This window comes from Manis javanica, chromosome 4 (assembly GCF_040802235.1).
Source record: "Manis javanica isolate MJ-LG chromosome 4, MJ_LKY, whole genome shotgun sequence".
Taxonomy (NCBI): domain Eukaryota; kingdom Metazoa; phylum Chordata; class Mammalia; order Pholidota; family Manidae; genus Manis; species Manis javanica.
In genome coordinates, this window is record NC_133159.1 from 108,738,980 (window position 1) to 108,761,341 (window position 22,362).

The window sequence follows — 22,362 nt, forward strand, 5'->3', positions numbered from 1 at the left end:
ATGAGGCACTGCACCGTGGAGGGACGTGAGAGGGGGGCCTCGGAAGCCCTCGAGGGCCGCCGCCCCTCCTGGATGACCCGGGGAATGTGGAGCCTTCGAGGAGGGCCTGGCACTCAAGCTGAGCGCCCCAGCATCACGCGTTCCCTCCGCGCGCCAGCCATTGCGGGGGAAGCGGAGCCCCCAAATCCCAGTACCCAACCAAACTCAGGGATTAGCCGCGGCCGTGCCCGCCCCCATCTCCGCGAATCTTTTTGTGCTCTACGCAAAATAAAATAGGTAGAGGTTTATTTGCCGACTGTGAAGGTGGAGAGGCGAGTCGGGAAAGGGAGGGATGGAGAATGCTTCTGATTTGCAAAAACACTACGTAATCGGAAATCCTTAAATTGGGTAAGAAAGGGACACTCCTCTACTGTTGTCTAGAGTTAAGATTTTTAATCCATAAACCAAAAATTAGAGGACAATTAACTGCTCATTCTGACACCCTCAGTTCAGCATGGGGGTGCTGGAAGAGCTCGGGAATAATTGTGCAGACCACTAAACCTACAATGATGCTGTACTCCTCTCTCCCTTTCTAAAGTGTTCTGGAACCTAGCGTTTGAATTAGCCGAGTCAGGCAGGGAGGGGGCGGGGAGTCCTTCCGCCCTTCTTAGGAGGGGCTGCATTGCAGGGGGAGACTGAGCAGACCGGCTCGGGCACCGAGGAGGCAGAGGGAGTGAGAAGACAAAGCCATTGGAGCCTCAACAGCTTTGTTTTGTCTCCAGCACAGAGCAGAAACCGGAGCCCCCAAGGTACTCCCTCCATCTTTTTGGAACACGCTAGTAATTCATAACAGGTAAACTAAATTGAGGGAGGCGAGCAGGGGGTTGGTAAAGAGAGAAGAGCAGCTGCTTCAGGTTAGGCTGAAGACCATAATAAGGATGAGGTTGGAGGACAGTTCAAGAGAAAAGGAGGGGAGAGAAGGGGGCACTATGAACAATGGGGAGTTCTTTGCACACAGTTTTACATCTTTGCTAATACCTCAATCCATGCCTTAAAATCCTTTACACGGGCAGTAATATTTAACAATATACTACATGTTATCATTACTCAGCATTTATCTGCTTATTTTAAGTATCTATTTGTCTGTAATTTATTGTCCTATGTATTTTATTATCTTCAGCCTAGTTATCTATATCTTCTTTTTCAAGCTTTCATTTGTTCTACCATTTTTTGGATGAATCTCTAGTCCTGCTATACCACTGTAGCCTCTGCTTCTGTTCCCTAAATTTCCAATTTTTTTCTCTAGTGTTCCACTGATGTGTCTACCCTCATTCCAAACTTACTGTCTTCTTATGAGGGAGTCTTGGGGAAGGGATATGAAATAATGTTGAAAGTAATCCTGACCTCTCTTTTAACAGTTTCCTATTCCCTATATCAAACCTTTGTTTCCAAGAAAGAGGCACCATGAGGTAGAAAAAGGTGGAGGCCACTGTGGTGGAGGACTGCTTGATCCCATATTGAAATTGGTACAACCCATAAGAGCTAGGTATGGGGGCAGATTCTGGGAAAGTAATGCTCATCTGCAGCTCAGCGCAATAGGTGGGGAAAGGACATGGCTAATGGGAAAATCCAAGACCAGAATGAAACATATATTATGAAATGCTAGAGAGCTTCCATTCTCCTCTGCTACCATCGCTTGTCCTTCCTATGGTGGCAGCATGACACAGCAAGGCCCTGTTGGGTAGGCCCTGGATTCACACTGAGGGTCTGGACAAAGGGTATTTGGGTGTGTCTGTGTGGCACAGAGTGTGTCTTTTTAGACTATATATTTGCCAGTCGTGCATCTCTTAGGGTGATGTTTAGAAATTACCTTTACCTAAAATATCTGGATGATTTAAAGTGGGAAGTATTTATTGAGCAAATATTGTATAAGGCACTGTCCAAGCCCTTAAAATAAGTAAATGAGAGATGTAAAGATAGATGAGGAATGGGTGGAGAACATTTGGAGAGATGAAGAGAAAGCTAGCTGAAAAGGGACCTCTTGCAAAATTTGGGACTTGAGAGTTAAATCCATACTATATAAATGTGAGGTAATATAAATGGTATTTTAGCTTCAATTTCCTGTGTAGTCAATGTTCTTGACTTGATTTTAAATGCTACATATGCTTGTTTGAATGTCTTTCTAGAATGCATTTGGTACTCTCTGTACATGTCTCTGAGTCAATGGCATAGCTAGAGATTAAAATGCCTTGTAAGTTAATATTTTATAAAAGTTCCTTTAGCTTTTTTAATTGCAAGATACACTCTGCCAGACACTCAGAGCAATGGGATTGTTTGGGCAGTTATCATGCATATTCTGGTTGTAAGAAAACAAGTCAGTTTGTCAAAGAGCTTTTCCCTTTCTTGGATTCTAGCTTGCTCTCTAGTGCCTTTTGCATTTTCAGCATTCAGATCAGAATTACAGGAACAATCAAAGAATTCTTGAAAGTTTTGGGAATATTGGTATAGGGATTAATATAAAGCTGTTAGGCAACTATTATGTACAACACAGCAAAAAAGGACCAGATTGAGAATTATGAGACCTGGTTTCTGTCCAGACTAGCTGGAAGGCTTCACAAGGCACTAGATAATTTCTAAGGTATTTTCTAAGTTTTTAAATTCTATTTTTTCCCCTATGATTCTACTTTTTCAAGAGCCTAATAGGTGCCTAGCATTATACTAATCTTACTCTAGAGGGACTAGTAAAGTGAGGAGATATAAAAGAAGCCAATAGGTTAGGCAAATAACTGGTAATATTAGTAAAAAAAAAAAAAAAAAAAAAAAAATCCCTGTGGGCAGAAGTGCGTAATATTATTGACTCCTAAGGTTTGCTTCTTAAGGTCCCAGACCTTAGTTGGTTGATAAGTACAATCATTTTTGTAGCTCTCTTTCTGTGCACATGTCTCTGCAAATTTCTGTGGAGATGATCAGTGCTGAATATCCTGGGATGATGACCTCACCTTCCAAAACGCTCACCATGCCTTCCAGTCCCCAAATCATCTTTCTAAGCAGCGTGTCTACTGAGTAATGCTCAGTTCCCAGGGGTTATTTTGGAACTTGAACCTAAGAAGAAAAAAAGCAACTCAGAATTTGCTTTAAACATTAAAAACATCCTAGTCTACTCACTCACCACTCCTAATGCCCCTACACTCACATGTAACTATGTTCTAGTTTAAGGCTTTCTTTTTCTTGCTTACTGGAGACATTTTACATTATATGGAGTTATGGTTTTTATAGTGTATTCATTACCATGTTCACCTAACATGTTACATGGGGGCATTTCAGAACCTATTTAAGGCCACAGTTTAGCAGTCTCAAGGCCTGGTGACAGCCAGTGGAGTGTGATGTTGGGAGGAAGGCCTTTTGAAATGGGGGTTTTATTTTTGGAGTGGTGGAATGTTCTTTCTGCTCCTTTGGAAACAGTCAGCTAATGCTTTTGCCCCTTCCCTTGGCTAGCAAGCAGCAAGGGGAAGGCTGCCAGGGGGCATAATAATCATATAACATCAGGGTGTGGGGAGAATGAGCAGAAAAGGTGATAGAAGTACTCATGAAAGCATGAAAAAGTACCTAATTCTGTTAAAGGACCTTCTTTTTCCAATCTAAACTTTACTTTCCTTATCTGGAATTTCCAGTCCATTTGCTCTATCATCAGGTATGTTCTAGCATTGGGATCAGAGAAAAGAGATCCTGTCATATCCTTTTAGCACCTGGGTTTTATTCTGAAGGAGAGAGAGGCTAGAGAAAAATAGGCCTATCTGTTGGGTTAATAGATAGGAGTGGCAAGGTGCTCACTGTATTAAATAAAGGTTGAGGGAAAATTAATTACCCTTAAATGTCTTTTGTGTGCAATGCCCAGCACTTGTGAAGGAGGTACAAATTAGACTGATTTTTATCCTTGGGAAAACTTATCCTTGAAGGAGATAAGACTATCCCTATACAAGACATAACTGATCTATAACCCCAAACTGATACAGTCAGGTAAAACTACAGGGTATTGGGGCTGAAGAAATACTAGATAGAGCTGCATAAGTTTAAGGAAATCCTCCTGGAAGAGGTGAGTTTACAGTAGGGTTTAGAAGGCAGGAAGGAAAATTGAAATGTCATAGTCCCTTTTCAGAGTTACTATGACCTTTTAAACCATAGTCAGGAAGAAGTCACATATTTGCTAATAACAGTATAACGAGTTCAGGCAAAGATTCTTCTAGGGACTTGGAGTCTTGAAACTTGGATAGTGTTTTAAGATGTTAAAAAGTAGAGTTAAGCAAGATAGGAATGAGCATAACTGTAGCGGAGAAATGGGGCTAAGAAAAATGGGATCAGATTCTGGAGGGTCTTGAAAGGCAGACCCAAAATCAACTGGAAGCAGTAGGCAGTCAATAAGTCATTCCAAGGTGGGGAGAAATTTAGGAAAGTCTACAGGTATACAGAGGCAAATGGGGCTGTAAAGTTTCCAAGTAAGGAAAGGCCATGGGCCACAGAAAGATTGCTGTAGCATGAAGACTGACAAGTGGTTTCTTTTCAGGAAGTTATGAGGGACCCTGTGAGTAGCCAGTACAGCTCCTTTCTTTTCTGGAGAATGCCCATTCCAGAACTGGATCTGTCAGAGCTGGAAGGGCTGGGTCTGTCAGATACATCCGCCTACAAGAGCAAGGACAACAGCGCTGGCAAAATGACTGAGCAAGCAACTGATGCAGAGCTGAAGAAAAACCCTGAAGGTGATGCCCTCCTTGAGTACAGCACCTTCAACTTCTGGAGAGCTCCCATTGCCAGCATCCACTCCTTTGAACTGGATTTGCTCTAAACCCAACACTTCTTTCTCCACCACCTCGCCTTCATTGCCTTCCTTTTCAAGCCCCTTCCTTTCCACATTTTTCCCGTTAATCTTGCTCTCTCCCCTTTATTGTGTTGAGGTGGTACTAATGAATCTGCCAAAGTTGTGTCGTATTTATTTATTTATCTATCTTCTCAATTTCTCTCAAAAGCCCTTAAGCCACAAAGTAAAGGGTTCAAACAATGGAATTTTGGGCCACAGGGATTCCTCCTTCCCCTGCTCCAAGATATTAATTCCAGAAAACAGGCCTGATGGAGGCACCAGAAAGTAAAATAGTAGTGCAAAATGGAGGGCTGATTTTTTTTACTCCATTTTGATCAGCTTCAGAGATTGCTCAAAACTTCCTAACTTCCTGCTCTAGGCAGTAAACACAAATATTTCTTCAAGGGTTGATGAAAACCTTGGAAGTTGTGAGATTCTCTGCTAGAAGAGTAGGATTTTTAAAAGGCTAAGGTGATAAGAGTCTTACTTTTTTATCTTGCTTTCTTGTAAATACACTTTTTCTCAGAGAAATTGGGGTATAGAACAAGAGGGAATACATCATAAAAAATGAAAATACGGGAAAGAAGTGAGTCATTTCAGAAACAGCTAAGTGTTCTCAAAAGAATGTTCTTTCTTCAAGGATACTCACTTTACAACTTTGTTCCTGGGTTGAAAACTGACTGTAGTTGAGGAAAATTGCTATTTCAAATCTTAAGATGCAAACTTGCTGACTATTATGATAATTTGTAAGGTTTTGATTCAGTTTCTAAAAGGCATTGGGTTTGGTCCTTCGTATTAGTCTTGCCCTTCTGCATTTACAATGTAACATACTGATCGATGGATACAGTTCTTCAGCTACCTTGAGAACATGAAGAATCACATTTTGATCCTACACCTGTTCCCACTCTTTCCAAAATTATTGCTGATGAATTTGTGCTGCCATTTATTCATTCCTTTAATAAAGATATCCAATCCCAGGACTGGGTTCTAGTTTTCTCTTACATGGACGTAGTATAGATAGATTTCAGAAATTAATCTTGCTTTCAGATTCAGCTAATATATTTTAAATTTCTAATATTCAACTTTGAGGAACAATGATTATAAGTAGCTTTTTTATATTAAAATGATGAATTTCAGGTTGAACAGATAGAAGAAAATGGGTAAAATAAAATTAAAATTATAAAGCATTTAGGGACAGAGTTACAACCAACCCCTCTTCTGCTGGCCCTCTGACTACCAGCCTCTCTCAGGTAATAATTCCAGATGCCTAAGAAGGCACCTGTGGCCCCAAATCTGCTCTTCATTATCTCAGCCTAGGTGCCTAAGGAAATAAACTAACTTACCCAAATATGTTGTCTGCTTATTTATAAATGGTCTTACTCCAAAAAAACTATTGGACTAATTTACATATAGTTTTTGGTATTTATTATTTATGAAAGGCATTGAGTCAGACAATATAAGAGGATGAGATACGATTTTGTCTCTTAGACACAAGGGAAGCTGTAAATACCTATATGAAGAGTAGTTGGCCAGTGTGCCACAAAGATGACATGAACAGGACCTAGGTAATTTAAAAAAAAAGACAGTGAATCTTCCTCATAGGCTTTGAAAGTCCCACTATCAAGGACAAAAGCAAAAATCTAAAAAGAATGATCAGTGATGTGTCCTGTATTTTTATTTTTGGAGGGCTTTTTTTCCCGACTCCTCACTGCCCTTCAGTCATGACGATTATTTATGGGTGGAAATGAGAATCAACTATTTGGTAAATAAAATACCTAAATGGATTTACAAACTCATGCTCCATCCTCTTCCAGGCGGCGCCCCCCCCCCCCCAAAAAAAAAAAGGATTCCGTTATTTGTTCCACTGGTCGGAGCTGAGAGCTGGGTTCTGGGGTTATTACATTCAGGCTGTAACTGGAAATAACGTAGTCAGACTCCAGCGCTCAGTTCTCGTGCAAAGCAGGAAGGTCCCAAACAGGCTCACCCGGGGTTGAGACAGGGTAACAAGGTTTTCCCATCAACCCCAACATAGCCCTCCAAAGACGCCACCAAGAGGATGGAAGAACGACTCCCAACCCAACTTCTTAGAGGTACGCGGGTTCTTAAAGAGTCCAAACAAATATCCGGTCCGTCCCCTACCGGAACTATATGACACGTAAGACACGCAATCAACAACCCTCCGCCTCGCTAAATAGTCCCGTCAGGTTTGTCTGATGTACACATTTTTACCTCAAAAGGGCTTCGGTGAATAGAAAATGAGCCTCGGAGGTGCAGTATCTTTCTGCTCGAACGCAAATGTGGATTTTCTATTCAGTTTCTCTTCACGGATTCCTCCGCCAGGAATTAAACTGACGTAGTCCTCACTTCCGGGTCCGCCATTTTGTTGCCTCCATTTCTCCGCGAGGGGGGGTTAAAGGCCCCCAAAATATGCATATATAAAAAGGCCAAAAAGTGACTGTCACTGACAGGGAGTCTAAACTAGAGAAGGAAACGGGGCCAAACTGGCGGACTCGGTGAAAGCGCAGCCGGCAGCGTCCCGGACCAGGAGGTGAGAGGGAAGATGATGCGTGGACTCTGGGGGGAGTCCGGACTGGAAGGGAGACTGCCGTGAGAAGTTGCACCGCTTCCCAGCCCAGTCGCGGACTTGTGGGCGCACACCGAGCGGCGCCCCTTCCCTGGAGCAGGGGCAGCTAGGGGACGGGAGCAAAGAGGAAGGGGATGCCGCCGGGAGGAAGGGGAGGGGACTGGGAGGAGGTGAAGAAGGGGTGGGTGTTAAGACCTGGGGCTGGGAGCCGGCCCTAGGAAAGCCAGGGCCGCCGAGGTGACCGCCAGGGGGCAGTGCGGAGCTTGGGCCGGGGACGGCCTGTCAGGCTGACCTTGGCTCCCTGCATTGCTGTGAGGATTTGCGATAGAACAGAAAATGGAAACTCCAATTCTCTAACCCCAGTAGTAGCCTTAAGATTATTAGTGAGCTCAGGTAATCTGAACAAGAGGAGTAAAGGCCCATCTCCAGTTCTAGCACAGTTGTTTGTGCAGCTGGCAGCCCAGCGGGGATGGGTGCAGTGGAAAAGCAAGAAGTCTCCAGACCATGGGTTCTTCAATTCCGTTTCTCCTTCCCTGTAGCTTTCTCCCATTCTCACAGATTTCCTTGAGCCAGCGGAGATCATCCTAGCCCTCTCCCTCTTCCCTGAAGGACTTCTCTTTCTCTCTTTTTTAAACATCTCTGGAAAAGGACATTCTGTGGCTTACCTTCAACAATTTCACGTTTTTGGCCATCTGGGACCGTATTTTCATTGCACTGTGTGTCCCACCCAGTCCAAAAGAGATGTTTTTAAGCATCTGTCTTTATACATACGCCTTTGATAACGAAGGAACCGCCTCAACTAAATTCTATTAACAAACGGAATTACTCTCTGATAATAGACTTCTTTGTTGTCAAGAGCTCAAGCACTATATCCATTATTAAAACATACCGAGAGTTCGTGTGTGTGTGTTTGGAAAGGGGAGGAGGTGCTTTGTTATTTTATTAATCTCCAAAATTCTAAGAGACAAGTTAGATCAGATCTTGTTTCTTTACTTTGTGTATAGGGAAGGTACACCCAGTACAGGTGAATGTTTTCCCTTTGTTTTTTGTAATCCGGGAGCTCAGAAGTGCCTTTTGTCTCTTAGGCTACATCTCTTGTGTGGTTGGTAGTACCCCTGTTGACATAGGATATGGGAAAATGACACATAGTCCCCCCAGAGTAGTGTTATTTTAAAAAACACTTTACTTTTGTATAAGATGTTTTAGGTAATCTCTAAAGAAAAAAGTAACTGAGGATAGGGGGGAGAGAAAAGAGCCTTGAAGAACACATTTCTAGGAGATTTTATTTCAGGTGATGAGTAGAATACCTTATTTACAATGTAATCTAATTTACAGTCTATAGTTAAAAGCTTAAATACATGTTTATATTGTAAGAAATAAGGCTTTTCATGGCCTATTTTAAAAACAGGATGACAAATTTGGGTCAGTTGCCACTTAGTGGTACTGATGTACAGACTCACAAATATGATTAAACAAAAGCTATAAAAATGTGTATATGAAGGTGGACTACATTGGAAAAACTTGAGTGCTTAGAAATACTTGGCAATATATCAACTATACTTAAATTTAAAAAAAACTTGCACGTTTTCAGGTGCTGAAAACACCAGTTGTAGTGGTATAAAATCAACTTTTTTAAAGGATCTTGTTTTCTGCAAGTATCAGCTTCCCAGGAATGTGGAGCAAACTAGATTTCTCCTTAAGCAAATACCTCAGCCTTCAACTGAGTATTGTATGTGTGTGTGTGGTAGAGAATAGAGCTGAAATTTCATTATTAGGATAGTTTAATTCTGCTTTGTGCCAGCATTTCTGAACATCCCCATGTAGGGCATTTTTTCCCTTTGTGATTAGTTATCATTGAAGTGTTGAAGGCTTCAAGATAAATCTTTTATATATAGTGTAACTGGAGAAAATGTGAAAGAATCATTTCTGGCCAATGAATCACCTAAATATTTATCTTTATTTTTAACTATTAGTAATAAGATGATTAAACTGAAAGGCAGTATTGATATTTTAAAAGGAAGATAACCATGAATGGCAAAGTATCGGTTTTCTCTAAGAAGGTTTTTCTGTTATTTTTTTCTCTAGCATTTTCTTGAGTTGTAAAAACTGACACTTAGTTCAAGTTATAAAAGTACACATTATTAAAGTTCATCCTCTGTTCCTGAACCTATTCATTTAGAGGGCTTGGACTAGAGCCTCAGCTATCTTCATTTTCAGCAAACTCCCTGGTGATCTCTTGGACAGCAATGTTTGAGCACAATGCTGTAATACAGATTGGAAAATTAAATCATGTAGTGGCTTGAATGATTTGCCTAAGCCAATGATTCTCAAATTTTCTGGTTTCAGGACTCACTTATATTCTCAAAAATTACTGAGGACTACAAGGTGTTAAACCTGTTGATATTTACTGTTTTAGAAATTAACTTTTAATGTTCATTGATTTAAATACAGTCATAAATTCATTACATATTAACATAACACATTTTTATGAAAAATATGTTTCCAATTTAAATAGAAAAATGGCATTGTTCTATATTGTTGCAAATCTCTTTTTTAACTTCTGGCTTAATAGAAGACAGCTGCATTTTCATATCTATGTCTGCATTCAATCTGTTGCCATATGTACTTGGAGAAAGTATTTTAATAGCTTTTTCAGGTAATTGTGGGTATTCTTTGATGCTACACAAAAACTCAACTCGTGTCAATTTCTTAAAAGTTAGTTGCAGTGAGGAATCTGAAACCGCATAAATACAGTTTTTATACTGTTTTCTTAAAACCCATTGATCTTTCACTATGAATGAATCTTTTTACCCATGCATGATTTTATAACATGCATTGGTCATTTGAAAATGTTGGATCACCAAAGTTTGCAGGGCATCCAAATGTTGATGAATTTTATTGTATAGTATAAAAAAATCACATTCATTAGTGTATCACTAATTTCATCAGAAAACTTTGCAGTAAGCTATCGATTCATGGTGGTGGATATAGTTTTCCCAAAATTCAATTTTTTGCTTAAAAGCTCAAATTATAATTGATAATCGGCAATAAATACTGTCAATGGTTTTCCTTGAAGTGGCAGGCTCTATTGTTCATTTTTGAAAAAGTGGTATATACTTGAGTCTCAGTATCCTTGGTTTGTCTCTTCATCATTCTTTTGTGTAAGATAATATTTCTACCCATGGTTGTTTCAGAAGGTTGAAATGCTGTTTTACTGATTCTTTAATCTAGAAAGATAGTAATGTGTTAAACATTTTTCCAAAGTATTTTTCTGGAGCTTGAAAGAGGGAAATTATGTCTAGGGCCTGAAACTTTCCCAAATCTGATAGTTTTAGATGAAGTAGAAAGGAAATGCCCTACCAGATAGTCAGTTTAGGAACTATTTAACATATGTATTCAAGTACAAGAGATATTCTAAAAACATCATACAGGTAGCTTTCTTTGTGTTTTTAGTTACAGCTTCCTGAAAACTTTTGTTCCTATGCATAAAGATGTCTTTGGTGGACTTGGGGAAGAGGTTGCTAGAAGCAGCAAGAAAAGGCCAAGATGATGAAGTGAGAACATTGATGGCAAATGGTGCCCCATTCACCACAGACTGGGTAAGCTCTCTCACTTACTCCCAGTGTGTGCTGTTACCAGCCACTTTCTTAAAGGCTAAAGAGACAGTGTTGATTTTTTTCATTCACTTTCTGCCTCATTCTCCCTACAAGAATTTTATGTTCTTTGTCTCATCTGAATATGTGGTTTCCTTTTTCTTTTAGTTTTCCAAATTGAAAGAGTCTTCTGTGGATATATAGGTGATAATTGTAAGGTATTACATACTTGTGATTTTTTATAGTGCTTTTAAAGTATTTTCTAAGGTTGAATTCTCCCCAGAGTACCCTCAGGTTATAGATTTCTGTAATTAGCTATAAATTAAACAAAATCAGTACAGTAAGAGAGCTTTTCCAATGAATAAACTCCTGGCCTTTTTCCTCTAAAATGTCCTAGTTAATAAGGAATGTATGGCCATTTTGTTTCCTTTACCACCATTAAAAAACATTAAAGAAGAAGGTGTAATTTCATGAGCCTTAAGCAGCCACCCTGGAGAGCAGAGGAATCCAGGTCTAGGTCATAATGTAGGTTTGCTTAGCATTCAGAGATTTTGTACGCATCACCTAATTTTAATAACTCTGTGAACCAGTGTCCTCTATTCTGAGGTAATTAATTCATAACTTCAGAGACCTGCAGGTTCTTAGCACTTCACAAAAGGGAAGAAAAGGAAACCCATGAGATGAACATTTCTATAAATAGATCTGCAAAGAGCAATGTGGATTAAATCCAGTCAAGGCAGAGAAGCTGAATATGTGAAAAGCAAAGAATAAACAACATAGGCTTACCATAGCATAACACAAAGAAAGGACTAAGTCTCTGGCCAAAGTTGATGCTGATAAATAACTCTTACAAGATTTACTTTGAGATGGTACAGACTTGCTTATTGCTATTGACAAACTATTGTTAAATGTTTATTGCCTCTGCATCACATCAGTCTTTCTGCTTTGCGTTACTGTGGCCACAAACTCACATTCCAGCCAGTTAGATCTGCACCCAAAATTCCAGTGTCTGCCTTCTCCTAAGAATTGTTTTGAACCTATCTCTTCCCTTTATCCCTGACTCAGAATGCTCTTGTCTATCCATTTTTCTAACCCCTGCTTAATTCATGTCCCTTTGGCAAACCTATGTAATAAAATCCATCTAACCTTAATCCTTTATGCTTAGCACTTATTTAATTGGTGGTATATTTGTTTGCCAATTAGTGTTTAATTTTTTAATTAAGTCATTTCTTCAATCCTCTCTGCCCAACCAGATTCTTGTGTCTCTTCAGTAATGATAACTCTGGACACAGTTGATATTCAGTGAGTATTATTTTCCCACAGCTTGGAACATCACCCCTCCACCTTGCAGCGCAGTATGGCCATTATTCCACAGCAGAAGTGCTCCTTCGAGCAGGCGTTAGCAGGGATGCCCGGACCAAAGTGGACAGGACCCCCTTGCACATGGCTGCAGCTGATGGACATGCACACATCGTGGAACTCCTCGTTAGGGTAAAACAAGAATAGTGGTGGGTAAATATTGTAAAAAAGACATCCACCTCACTGTTTTCTTACTTAAACACATGGTAAGTTTAGGACAGTTTATAGCATTGATTTGCATCTCTTTCACAAGTTATAATGGCTATGAGGATTTTGTTTTCTAATCTTTTAAAGGCTAAACAGACTTTATTGATTTTTCTTCATTCCCTTTCTGCAAGTGTTCTCTGCACTTATGCTGATTTTTTTCAGGCACTCAGCTCTGTTAATAAATGCAACAAAATCTGTTCTTTTCCTCTTCCACTCCCATCTGTTATAATTTCCAAGTGATGTCTTTTGAAGACCCACTCATTGAAAGCATTATGTCTTTCTGCATTTAGGAAAGTTTGAGGAGTGTTTTCCCTTTGATATTTCTTAAATGTGTTCTAAATTTGAATATGTGTAGTCTCCATGGAATTCCTCTTTATTTGGTGATGAGATCTTGCACCTGTGCTGGTGTAACCAGTGTCTGAAAAAATTACTTTTCTATAACAGAATGGTGCAGATGTGAATGCCAAGGACATGCTGAAGATGACAGCTCTGCATTGGGCCACAGAGCACCACCATCGAGATGTTGTAGAGCTACTTATCAAATGTGGAGCTGATGTCCATGCTTTCAGCAAGTTTGATAAATCTGCCTTTGACATAGCCCTGGAGAAAAACAATGCTGAGATTCTGGTCATCCTTCAGGTCTGGCTCTTTATATACCCCCAGAGCATACTTCAGTTGAAGTTAAGGATTTTTTCTAGGTGCTGAGTCAAAGCTAAATTATCTTATCAAAATAGTACTTCTCATAAGTCTAAATCTTATGACTCAGTGTCATTAGTGTCTTTTTTTTTTAATACCATTCTATAAAACCCTGAGTTATTCATGATGATTGAAGCAGTATTGTGGCCACTACAAAAGCAAGATTTATTTGGCTTTAGAATGATTTTTTTCTTCATGAGTATATCCCTTTCTAATTAAACTTGTCTCAAAACTATATTTAAAGCCTCTTTATGTTTTCTGAATGTATATGAGCTGATGTGAGACAGTATGTATAACTGTAGAGCATGAGTCATAAGGAAGCCATCTCAGAATTAAAAACTAGCTGTGATGATTTCATCCATTAATTTTTTAAGCCAGCACTTGTATGTCAGGGAATAACAGGATGAGGGATACAAAAATTAATAGGACATGGCCCTGCTTTTGGAGAGTTTACAGTGCCATGGAGGTAAAGACTAGAAACAAAGCATTTCAATACTACAGTGATAAGCAGATATCTAGCAAGTGTTACAGGAGCACAGAAAGAGTATTAATGATACTTAAGGCAAGTATTAGGAGGTATATTTGGAATCTGAACTGAATTTTGGAAGAAAGGTGGACAAAGTGAGAAAATGATATTCTAGAAAAAGAGAAGACTGAAGTGTGAAAGGACATGGAATGTTCAGGAAAGAAATAGTTCTGTGCCTAAAGATTCAGCAAGAGAAATGGAGTTTCAGGAGCTGAGACTTGAGAGGCTGGGTTCTGAATGTAGGGATGTTACATGACCTGCAAAGGAGTTTGAACTATTTGGGGGGCAATGGGAATCTAATAGGTGCTTTTAAACAGAGGATTGGTATGATTTTTTTTAAAAAAAGATGATAATTTGGAGCATGGTATACAGACTGGGGAGAGAAGACAGTGCTAAAAAACCATATAGTGACTTTCATTAGGCTAGGCAAGAGCCAATGAGGGCTTTAATTAAGGAAGAATATGAAGAAGAAACAAGATGGGGCCAATTCAGGAAGGAATTAAACAGTAACCAGAAAATGGATAATCTGTTTCAACTGAAGCTCTTAGTCAAATCCAATTATATATAAAAAATAGCCATTTCTGCTGCATTTTCAGTGGTTGGTTGGTTGGTTTTTCCTGACAGATGGTTCCCTATAAACTGCTTATCCTCTTCAACTTCTCAGGGCCCTTTCATAATTGGACCTTTTTAGTGATCATGTTTGTAGAAAACTGCTTGTGGAAGTTAAAAAATAAAACAGAGATAAGCATCTTTATACAGAAATTGTACAAATATCTTTGGAAGCAGAGGTGCAGCATATGAAACGAGTTTAAAATGTGGTTCTCATGTATTTGCTTGTTATATATTCTCTTAGGAACTTCTTCAATAGCATAATGGAACAAGTAAAACTCTGGATAAAACTCTGGAGATTATTATTCTCTGTAGATTCTCTGTAGGGATCTCCTGCTACATATTGGTGTGTAGATAACTGATCATGGAATATTAGTGCTAGAAATTACTTTTTAGGCCACTCCTCTCATTTTCAAATTAAAACATGTTTCAAGTTAAAACAGAGAAGTTAAATGAATTGTCTAGAAGTTTTTGCAAGTAATACATTTTTTTTCTAATGTAGAAATAAGCTTGGAAAAGCAATCTAACATCTCTGTTCCCTGGTCTGAAAAAAACAGTAGTTTTGATGAGAACTCTGAACTCCCTGGGACATTGTGTACTGGAACTAGTTCTGCTTGATAGAGCGGTGCATTGTCGGTGGGGTGAGGTATGTGCTGGTCACTAACTGTGTAACCAAAGCTAATAAGTGATCTGACTTTGAAATGTCCTGCCTTGTTTTGTAGGAAGCAATGCAGAACCAGGTGCATGCTAATCCCAAGAGAGCCAACCCTGTGACTGTGACCCCCCCATTCATCTTCACATCTGAAGTTGTCAACCTTGCTAGCCTTGTTTCTTCAGCCAACACCAAAACAACCTCAGGTAATATTCTGATAAGGTGGCATTTATTTTAGACTTAAAATGAACAGAACCCCCTGTTTTCCTAAGAGATCAATAGAGACCCTACCTGGTATCTACTCCTTTATTAAAATATTCCCAAAATAAAAGATTTATAAGAGACTTTAGAGCTAATGCATTTATTTGTTCTTGGGAATGGGAAGATTATATGTAGGGATTATCCATGAGTGTTTACTGTGTTAAAAGGAAAAGATTCTAAAGATGAATTTCTTGAAAGGTTATGCCTGACCCCAAAATGAAAATATAAGGGCGCTTCACTATGGTATTGCTATGAAAAATAGTTAAATATTCATAGTCTAAAGCAGTAATAAAGCTGAATAAATGTAAGTCATTGTTAGAGTGCTTTTATAAAAGAGGTATGTGTGATTATTTGAATAAAGTATCAGAATCTCAGTTTATTTTTGAGAACACATATAACAGCAAAATGGAGACAAACACTTGGTATTGATCTTTTGAGACCTGTATTTTTTTTAATTGAAGTATCGTTGATTTACAATCCTATATTGGTTTCAGGTGAGACCTGTATGTTTTTAATAAAAATAATCTACCTAAAAAGGAACAAACTGAGCTTATTTTCAGCATCTCCTTATAAATACTTGTTTTACAATGAGGGAACTTGTGTCTTCATTTAAATAAGTATTCCAACTGACTTTTTTTTTTTCTATTTCTGACTTTCCTTTAAAAATAAGCAACTGTACAAACTGTAGTTATTAAAGTTTACATAATATCAAAGGAAGATCTTTAATGAGGTGTTATTATTGAGAGGTAGCATGGTAAGATAGAAACAGCATATACACAACATAGAAACATGTTGTGTCAATTTAATAAATACTGATTTATTAAATTGACTAGATGGTTGACTGTGTGAAAACTACTGACTTCTCTAAGCCGCCTTTACGTATCTATAAAATTGAGACATAATAATACCTGTTTTATGAGGTTGTTGTGAGAATTTGAGATTTTATATTTCAGTGTCCATTTTATAGCAGGGCTTCAATAATAGGATTAAATTAAAATACAAGTTCTCAGTGGAAGTTGAGTCTGTCTTGCCCATAAGGGGGCAGTAGTGACCTTCATTTTATAGGCAATCAACTTTTTAAAATCACTAAACTTTGACTTCAGCTGATGATTCAAAAAAATTTAGATTAAATATATGTAACATGTAATCAGAACATTTACAGCTTTTTGTATTTGTGTGGTTCAGGTTACACTAATTAGAGCAAGTGCTTTTATAATCCAAAGGCTTTAGATGCCAATACAGTTACTGTTCACAAAGTATAAAGAGCTAGGGTTGGAATCTCCATATTCTGAACTAAAATGATAGGCTGAAGATATTTAGAAGAGGGACTCTTAGCCTTGGTTCCTCTAGGCTGACTCAGCTTGGTTCCTGTATCACGCTCTTCATGTGCTTTTGGCAAACCACCTCTTCTTTCTTACATCTGCATGTTGACAACTACAAATTGAAATTGCCAAACCATCACATAATAGAGCTGATCTCTCCAATGTCATCTTACTTGTGAAACAGTTCTACCTAGCTATCTACCTTTAGGGGATTGGCCTACCTCATTTTTAATGAGTGCAAATAAAAGAAAGGAGAAAACTCATAAGACAAATTCATTTCATGTTATTCAACTGGGTTAAAGAATTTTCCTGAATGGTGGGCATCCTTCTTACTTCCCATCATCCAGTAATTTTTTTTTCATCCAGTAATATTTTAAGAATTAACTGAAAGTGTCCTAGTATTATCATTTAAGTTGATATTTTTTATACCAAATTCAGATTACAAAGTTTGCTTTCAATTTTCCATGTGTGACTAAAGATACCAGTCATCATCAGTGGCACTGTCAAACTGTAGTGATTTGGGAAGGCAGACTAATTTAAACATTAATCAGGGCAAAACAAATTTATGAAGGTGAATTTCATTTTCTGTAGAATCACTAAATGCTCTCTGATGTGAAATATAAAGAGCTTTATATTGGTTCATAAAGAGTACAGGTATTGCAAAAGCAAAAATGAGCAAGTGGGACTACATCAAACTAAAAACTGGTGTTGGCAAAACTGGACAGCTACATGCAAGAGAATGAAACTGGATTATTGTCTATCCCCATACATAAAAAGCTTCTGTACAGCAAAGGACACCATTAGCAGAACAAAAAGGCATCCTACAGTATAGAAGCATATAATCATAAATGACTTATCTGAGAAGGGGTTAACATCCAGAATACATAGAGAGCTCACATGTCTCAACACCCAAAAAACAAATAACCCAATTAAAAAATGCACAGAGGATCTCAACAGACACTTCTCCTAAGAACAAACTCAGATGGCTAGCAGGCACATGAAAAGGTACTCCACATCGCTAATCATCAGAGAAATGCAAATTAAAACTACAATGAGATATGACCTCACACCAGTTAAGATGGCCAACATTCAAAAGACAAACAACAAATGCTGGTGAGGATGAAGAGAACGGGGAAGACTCTTACACTGTTGATGGGAATGTAAATTAGTTCAACCATTGTGGAAAGCAATATGGAGGTTCCTCAAAAAACTAAAAATACAAATACCATTTGACCCAGAAATTCCACTCCTAGGAATTTACCCAAAGAAAACAAGATCCCTGGTTCAAAAAGACATATGCACCCCTCTATCACAGCACTATTTACAGTAGCCCAGGTATGGGAGCAACCTTAAGTGTCCATCAGTAGATGAATGGATAGAAAAGAGGTGGTACATGTACACAATGGAATATTATTCAGCCATAAAAAGAGAACAAGTCCTACCATTTGCAGCAACATGGATGGAGCTAGAGGGTATTAGGCTTAGTGAAATAAACCAGGTGGAGAAGGCCAAGTACCAAATGATATCCCTCATTTGTGGAGTATAACAACAAAGCAAAACAGGGAACAAAACAGCAGCAGACTCAAAGACTCCAAGAAGGGACTGGCAGTTACCAAAGGAAACGGGCTGGGGAGGATGGATGGGGAGGAAGGGAGAAGAGGATTAAGGGGCATTATAATTAGCACCCACAGTATAGGTAGGTGATGGGGAAGGCAATACAGCATGGAGAAGACAAGTAATGACTAGCATTTACTACACTGATGGACAGTGACTGCAGTGGGGTGGGGGGAAACTTGATAATATGGGTGAATGTTGAAACCACAATGTTGCTCATACGAAACCTTCATAAGATTGTATATCAATGGAAGGAAGAATAAAGCTGGGGGGATTATGCTCCCCAACTTCAAGCACTACTACAAAGCCACAGTAATCAAGACAATTTGGTACTGGCACAAGAACAGAACCATAGACCAGTGGAACAAACTAGAGAGCCCTGATACAAACCCAAGCATATATGGTCAATTAATATACAATAAAGGAGCTATGGACATACAATGGGGAAATGACAGCCTCTTCAACAACTGATGTTGGCAAAACTGGATAGCTACATGCAAGAGAATGAAACTGAATTATTGTCTATCCCCATACACAAAAGTAAACTCAAAATGAATCAAAGACCTAAATGTAAGTCATGAAACCATAAAACTCTTAGAGGACAACATAGGCAAAAAATCTCCTGAATATAAGCATAAACAACTTCTTCCTGAACGCATCTCCTCGAGCGAGGGAAACAAAAGCAAAAATGAACTCATGGGACTACATCAAACTAAAAAGTTTCTGTACAGCAAAGGACACCATCAACGGAACAAAAAGACATCCTACAGTATGGGAGAATATATTTGTCAATGACATATCCAGCAAGGGGTTAACATCCAAAATATATGAAGAACTCACACCTCAACACCCAAAAAGCAAATAACCCAATTAAAAGATGGGCAGAGGATACGAAGAGACAGTTCTGCAAAGAAGAAATTCAGATGGCCAACAGACACATGAAAAGATGCTCCACATCACTAATCATCAGAGAAATGCAAATTAAAACCACAATAAGGTATCACCTCACACCAGTAAGAATGGCCAGCATCAAAAAGACTAAGAACAACAAATGCTGGTGAGGATGTGGAGAAAGGGGAACCCTCCTACACTGCTGGTGGGAATGTAAGTTAGTTCAACCATTGTGGAAAGCAATATGGAGGTTCCTCAAAAAACTAAAAATAGAAATACAATTTCACCCGGGAGTCCCACTCCTTGGAATTTACCCAAAGAATACAACTTCTCGGACTCAAAAAGACATATGCACCCCTATGTTCACTGCAGCACTATTTACAATAGCCAAGATATGGAAGCAACCTAAGTGTCCATCAGTAGATGAACGGATAAAGAAGAGGTGGTACATACACACAATAAAATACTATTCAGCCATAAGAAAGAAATAAATCCTACCATTTGCAACAACATGTATGGAGCTAGAGGATATTATGCTCAGTGAAATAAGCCAGGTGGAGAAAGACAAGTGCCAGATGATTTCCCTCATTTTGGAGTATAACAACGAAGCAAAACTGAAAGAGCAAAATAACAGCAGACTCAGAGACTCCAAGAAGGGACTAGTGGTTACCAAAGGGGAGGGTTGTGGGAGGGCGGGTTGGGAGGAAGGGAGAAGGGGATTGAGGGCTATTATGTTTAGTACACATAGTGTGGGGGCTCACGGGGAAAACTGTGTAGCATAGAGAAGGCAAACAGTGAATCTGTGGCATCTTACTACACTGATGGACAGTGCCTGCATTGGGGTATGGGTGGGGACTTGATAATATGAGTAAATGTAGTGACTACATTGTTTTTTCATGTGAAACCTTCATAAGAGTGTATGTCAATAATACTTTAATATAAAAAAATTTTTTAAGATTTTATATCAATGATATCTTAAGTTAAAAAAAAGTACCGGTTTTGGTCAGCCATAAAAAGAAAAATCCTGCCATGTGCAACATAGATGGATCTAGAGAGTATTATGTTCACTGAAATAAGCCACGTGTAGAAAGACAAATACCATGATTTCACTTATTTGTGGAATATAAAAACAAAGCAAATCAGAAGGAACAAAACAGCATTAAATTCAGACACTGAAAAGTGACCACTGGTTTCAAAGGGGAAGGAAGAGGAGGGGGCGGCAGCGGGGGATAAAAGGGCACAATAATTTACGATCACAATATAAGTTATCACAGGGACTGTTGAACCACTGTGATGTACATTTGAAACCAACATAAGATTGTATTTAATGATACTTTAATGACAGAAAGTTAAAAAATACAGATTTTGGAATCCAATGAATTAGGTTCTAATCTGGGCTCTAACTAATTGTATGACCTTAGGCAAATTAGTTTTTCTTGATCTAGTTTTCATTAACTCACTGAGATTGTTTAACTTACTACCATACCACATTCCCCCAAATCCTGAAGAGTTTATTTAAGCCACATCCTGGATAGTAACAGGGGTGGTCACTGATAATGCCACTTGTCTTCTAAAAAGACAAGAATCTATACACATTTTACTTCACTTGATGTTGAATCTTATATTGAATAGAAGGAAGCAATTAACACTTATTATATTAAGCAATAATTAACATTATTTAAAAATAAAGTACTTCATTTTCCTAGAATTCACTGTGATAATTCTTAAGGGGTTATTTGCATTGTCTCTACATTTTCAACTGTGTGTATCAGAATACTAAACCTAATTTTTAAAAATTATGTTTAAATCAAAAGGAAGAGCACCCTTAGGTTAGAACTATCATATACTAAAAATATATATAATGCATTTCTCATTAAATAGTTATACCCATCTATTCTCCTTTTGCTGGGTGGCCTACCTGATGTTTGGCCTACCTGAGCTTTAATTAAAACAACCGTGTGTGTGTGTGTGTGTGTGTGTGTGTGTGTGTGTGTGTGTGTGTGTGGTGTGTCTGTCTATATTTTTAACTGTGGTAAAATAATAACAGCCTTGTTTATTGCTTGCTAGTGACTTATTGTCACATATATTCTAAGCTCCATGAGGGATATATGTATGTGTACAAAACTTGCTTGTTCCTTGTTTGTTTCATTTACTGTTTCTTATGTCATCATTTGGCATGATAGACTGAGTGATAAGAGAAGCATGAACTAAGCAGGAAAATTAGGGAATAGGCTACAGCTGAATCTTTCTGTGCAAAAAGCCATTAGTCATAGGCTCCTTTCTGCATGTCAGGCAATATTCCACTCAGACTATTGGTTCCCTGAATATTTTATGAGAGAAGTAGAATAAGATGGGGATATCAGCACTATTTCCACCCTCATCCCCACTCCCACAGTCATCATCCAGAAGCTTTGAAGTTTGCAGCTATGAGGAGTACTGTACCAGTAAGTTACTGTACCTTTTTTAAGGAAAATCTTCTGAAATTTAAATTTATAAACCAGTTAAATTACTACTTAGATTAATCATATTAAAAAAGGATTCCTTGTTCTCTGAAAGCATTTGTTATAAGGAGTGTTAAATAGGAGTTTCCTTAAGTATTTTTAAGTATTTTACAGAAAACTGACTTTTGATAGAAGAAAGGAAAGAATCTTTAATCATAAGTAGTGAGAAAGCTTAAGAGCACATTTAAAAAGAAGGTAAGTATATCAGTTGAAGTCCAGTAAGGTGACAAATTTACATGGCAATGTATATAATTGTATTATATATATTATAGATTATATATAGATTATATATAGATATATAACATCTATCTATATATAAAATTTCTAAACTTTTATGTATAATTTATAAAGAATTATTAGTAACAGAGGATTAGCTACTAAGAGGTGAGGCAAACCCTAAAGAATACAGGAATATCCAAAATAGGAACTACTACTTTTGTACGACAAAATTTTATCTCATACCAGCTGACAAGAAATGTTTAGAGGATCTGGTTTCAGTATCACAAGGCAGGGCAAAGAAAGGTGGATTTGGCAAAAATTCACTGGCACAATAAGTATCTCTGAAATTAAAATGAAAGATATAGGAGGATGCATTTCATTTTATAAAAGTTAGATTTATGCAAAATTGTTGAATAATACTTCTGGTTCATAAAGTTAGGCATATCTATTGCCAAATCTAATGTACCTTCCTCTTGGAACTTAGCTGTAAGAATAGC

The 22,362-nt window shown here is 38.3% G+C and overlaps 2 protein-coding genes and 1 long non-coding RNA gene across 15 annotated transcripts in view; 2 read left to right on the forward strand and 1 right to left on the reverse strand.

Annotated features, from left to right (window-relative positions):
• LOC118969279 (uncharacterized) overlaps nucleotides 1-7,273 on the reverse strand; it is a 44,067-nt gene extending 36,794 nt beyond the window's left edge. For 3 of the 4 annotated variants that reach the window (XR_012130363.1, XR_012130361.1, XR_012130362.1), the window contains exons 1-3: nucleotides 7,061-7,273; nucleotides 6,342-6,392; nucleotides 2,979-3,081 (exon numbers count right to left, since the gene is read on the reverse strand). This is a non-coding gene — a long non-coding RNA (uncharacterized lncRNA). The remainder of the gene's footprint in view (nucleotides 1-2,978; nucleotides 3,082-6,341; nucleotides 6,393-7,060) is intronic. The other variant, XR_012130364.1, reaches the window with a different exon arrangement.
• MLLT11 (MLLT11 transcription factor 7 cofactor) lies at nucleotides 372-5,809 on the forward strand. Of its 3 annotated transcripts, none has more exons than XM_017680216.3 (2): nucleotides 372-387; nucleotides 4,541-5,809. In XM_017680216.3, exon 2 carries the CDS (start codon nucleotides 4,547-4,549, stop codon nucleotides 4,817-4,819), a length of 273 nt encoding a protein of 90 aa, XP_017535705.1. In that variant the 5' UTR covers nucleotides 372-387; nucleotides 4,541-4,546; the 3' UTR covers nucleotides 4,820-5,809. The 3 variants fall into 3 exon arrangements, with proteins under 3 accessions (XP_017535705.1, XP_036859216.1, XP_017535676.1); XM_037003321.2 differs by lacking the exon at nucleotides 372-387 and adding an exon at nucleotides 399-832; XM_017680187.3 differs by lacking the exon at nucleotides 372-387 and adding an exon at nucleotides 668-788.
• The window catches only part of GABPB2 (GA binding protein transcription factor subunit beta 2), a 47,491-nt gene continuing 32,368 nt past the window's right edge, over nucleotides 7,240-22,362 (forward strand). For all 8 annotated transcript variants that reach the window (XM_037003313.2, XM_073234611.1, XM_037003311.2 and 5 more), the window contains exons 1-5: nucleotides 7,240-7,379; nucleotides 10,869-11,014; nucleotides 12,332-12,499; nucleotides 13,019-13,213; nucleotides 15,128-15,263. In XM_037003313.2, coding sequence (XP_036859208.1) covers nucleotides 10,907-11,014; nucleotides 12,332-12,499; nucleotides 13,019-13,213; nucleotides 15,128-15,263 — 607 coding nt within the window. In that variant the 5' untranslated portion in view covers nucleotides 7,240-7,379; nucleotides 10,869-10,906. The remainder of the gene's footprint in view (nucleotides 7,380-10,868; nucleotides 11,015-12,331; nucleotides 12,500-13,018; nucleotides 13,214-15,127; nucleotides 15,264-22,362) is intronic.